At 67.6% G+C, this 2483-nt stretch overlaps 1 protein-coding gene across 1 annotated transcript; it reads right to left on the reverse strand.

Moving 5' to 3' along the window:
• Nucleotides 1–41: 41 nt before the first annotated feature.
• EMIHUDRAFT_123545 (hypothetical protein) lies at nucleotides 42–2172 on the reverse strand (the record flags this gene model as incomplete). Its single annotated transcript, XM_005777815.1, has 2 exons — nucleotides 42–925; nucleotides 994–2172. Coding segments are annotated over 2 exons (2063 nt in total), but the record flags the coding sequence as incomplete, so codon positions are not given.
• Between the last annotated feature and the right edge of the window lie 311 nt (nucleotides 2173–2483).

The raw sequence follows: 2483 nt of genomic DNA on the forward strand, positions 1-2483 counted from the left end.
CGAGGGCGAGCCAGTTGCGATGGTGTACGCCGACGGTGTACCGCCGCTGCGCCTGCTGTAAGAACTCGCTGGTAGACGAGAACTCCGGAAGAGGCAGCAGCTCCGCCGCCGGCGTAAGCTTGGGCGGGTGGTAGCGGCGCCGTCCCACCGCCTTGGTCTCCTTGAAGGGCCCGACGACGTCTTGGTATAGCGTGCGCCCGTCCCACTCGCGCCACGTCTTGCCGACCTCGTCGCGAAGGGCGCGGAGGCGTTTGTGAGCCTCCCGAAGCTCGTCGAAGCGCTCTCCCGGCGCGAGGGCCACGTCGAGGTCGCGGAATGGCTCGTGCAGCTCACGTATCGGCCGCGTGACGAGGGCCCACGTGCCGACCCACGCCGCCTCACGGATGTCCATGGCACTGGTCAGGCCCATACCGCCCATCCTGACCGGAAGTCGGGCCTGCTGAACAGCGACCCGCCACCGTGGGCTGTTGCGTCCGACCCGCGCGCCACCCACGAGGGTGTAGAGCGCCTCCTCCATCAGGCGGTCGTGCTCGCGCGCGGCGTCCTGGGTCACCGACGGCGGCATAGTGCGAAGGAAGAAGGTGAGCGTGGTGTTGCTGCAGAAGCGGAGGAGCACCTGGGCGAGCTGCTGCGCGGTGTGGATCGTTTTGGTGTCGCGCAGCGCCATGATGCCCGAGAGCGGCTCCAGCGCCTTGCGGACGCGCTTGACGAGTTTGTCACGGCACCACGCCTTGTCCCCGAGGTACGCCCCGAGCACGCGAATACCGCGAAGGACGCCGTCTGCGGAGTCCGGCGTGCCCTTGACATCCGTGTGGTCGCGCACCGCGTCGAGCGAGCGCGGGTCGGGGGCCCACATGCACCGCTTGGACTTGTTGCTCTCGACGCCACTCCAGAGTTGAGCAAGGTCGTCGCCCTCGAGCATCGTCTCGAGAGCCGCCCTCGGCGCGTCCGCGACGTAGGTGTCGCGCAAATTAGGGCGGACGGGTTGCGCACCTGCATCTCGAGCAGGGTCCAATGATAGCCGACGGCGAAGAGGAAGGGCCCGAGAGGATCGCCCTGCGCGCAGCCCTCGGTCGACATGAAGGTGTCGCCCGAGCTGCACCGCGCCTCTGCGTTGAAGAGAAAGAGGCGGCGCTGCTCGCTATACCACAGCGCGACGGTCGGGATGAGCTCCGGGAACCACCGCCGCAGGCCCGCAAAGATGGCCTTGCGAGAGATGCAGTTGAAGCCGTTGCGCTTGTCGTCCGAGGCGATCGCGTGGCCGGGGTTGCGCCGCAGATGCTCCTGCAGCAGCTGAATCGCCACCTCGGCTCCGCCAGCGAGTCCCACGCCGACCTGCAGGGGGATGTTGCACGCCTTGACGCGCGCCTCCGCCTCCTCCGCCGACATGCCGAGCCCGCCGTCTTCGGTGGGGCGGAGGCAGATCTCGCGCATGCCGTCGCGGACCGTGCGTCTCATGTCAGGCGTGCCGCCGGTGAAGAGGTCGCACATGTCGGCGCTGCGATGCTTCATGAGCACGCGGTTGGCGAGGCGGCGGATCGCGGCGGGAATGCCGATGGGACGGGTGCCGGTGAGGTTGCCGTCGTCGTCTCTCTTCTCGATGCCGAGGAGGTTGAGGTCGCCCCAAATCTTTGTGGCCGACTCGTGCACCTCGCCGCGGTTGATGGAGGCGACGATGTCGAAGAGCACTTCCCTCGTGTCCGCCCCGCCGTAGTACAGGAACTCTAACTCCTCATAGCTCACGCCGTCGACGGACATGGCCCGCGCCTTGGGCACCGAGTGGAACACCTCCCAGAATGCGTCCCGGTACTCCTTGCTGGAGGTCGAGTAGCGTGTGACGGCGCCGCCGGCGCCCTGGGCAGGCCGCATGTCGTCATCCGAGACCGCGGTGGACTGCGGGTGGAGGTCGCGAAGCGTGTCTCGAACCAGCGCCTGGTCCGCTGTCAGGCCGCCGCCGGGCTGCGTGTCATCGTACACGCCCGTCTCGGCGACGGGGTTGGTCGAGAAGCGGGCGCAGGCCTTGGAGAGGTAGCCTGCTCCGGCGAGGCCGAGGACGGTGGCGAGGAGACGCTCGTCGCGGCTCGACTCGCTCGCCCCCTCTCCCTCTTCCTCGCCCGCCTCCGCCTCTGCCTCCTCCCCCCCCCCGGACGGAGCGTGCGCTCCCCGCCTCATGGCTGCAGTAATGATCACGTAATGAAGAACTCACGACACACTGCTCTCCCAGCGTGGAGGAGCTCACTCCCGATCGCGAGAGGACCGGGAAGGGAATACACTCGCACGCCCCCCCTCCCCCCCTTCCCCACATACCGCAGCGCATCGCACACCGCTCACTCCCGATCTCGAGGACCAGCAGGAAAAGAAAGTACACGAGCACCGCCACCCCAACCCTTGCCCATCCTACAGCGCATCGCAAAGCTACGTCGCTCACTCCCGATCTGCGAGGGACCAGGAAGGGAATATACAGCTGCCTCGGCAAATGCTAC

This window comes from Emiliania huxleyi (assembly GCF_000372725.1).
Source record: "Emiliania huxleyi CCMP1516 unplaced genomic scaffold EMIHUscaffold_2540, whole genome shotgun sequence".
Taxonomy (NCBI): Eukaryota; Haptophyta; order Isochrysidales; family Noelaerhabdaceae; genus Emiliania; species Emiliania huxleyi.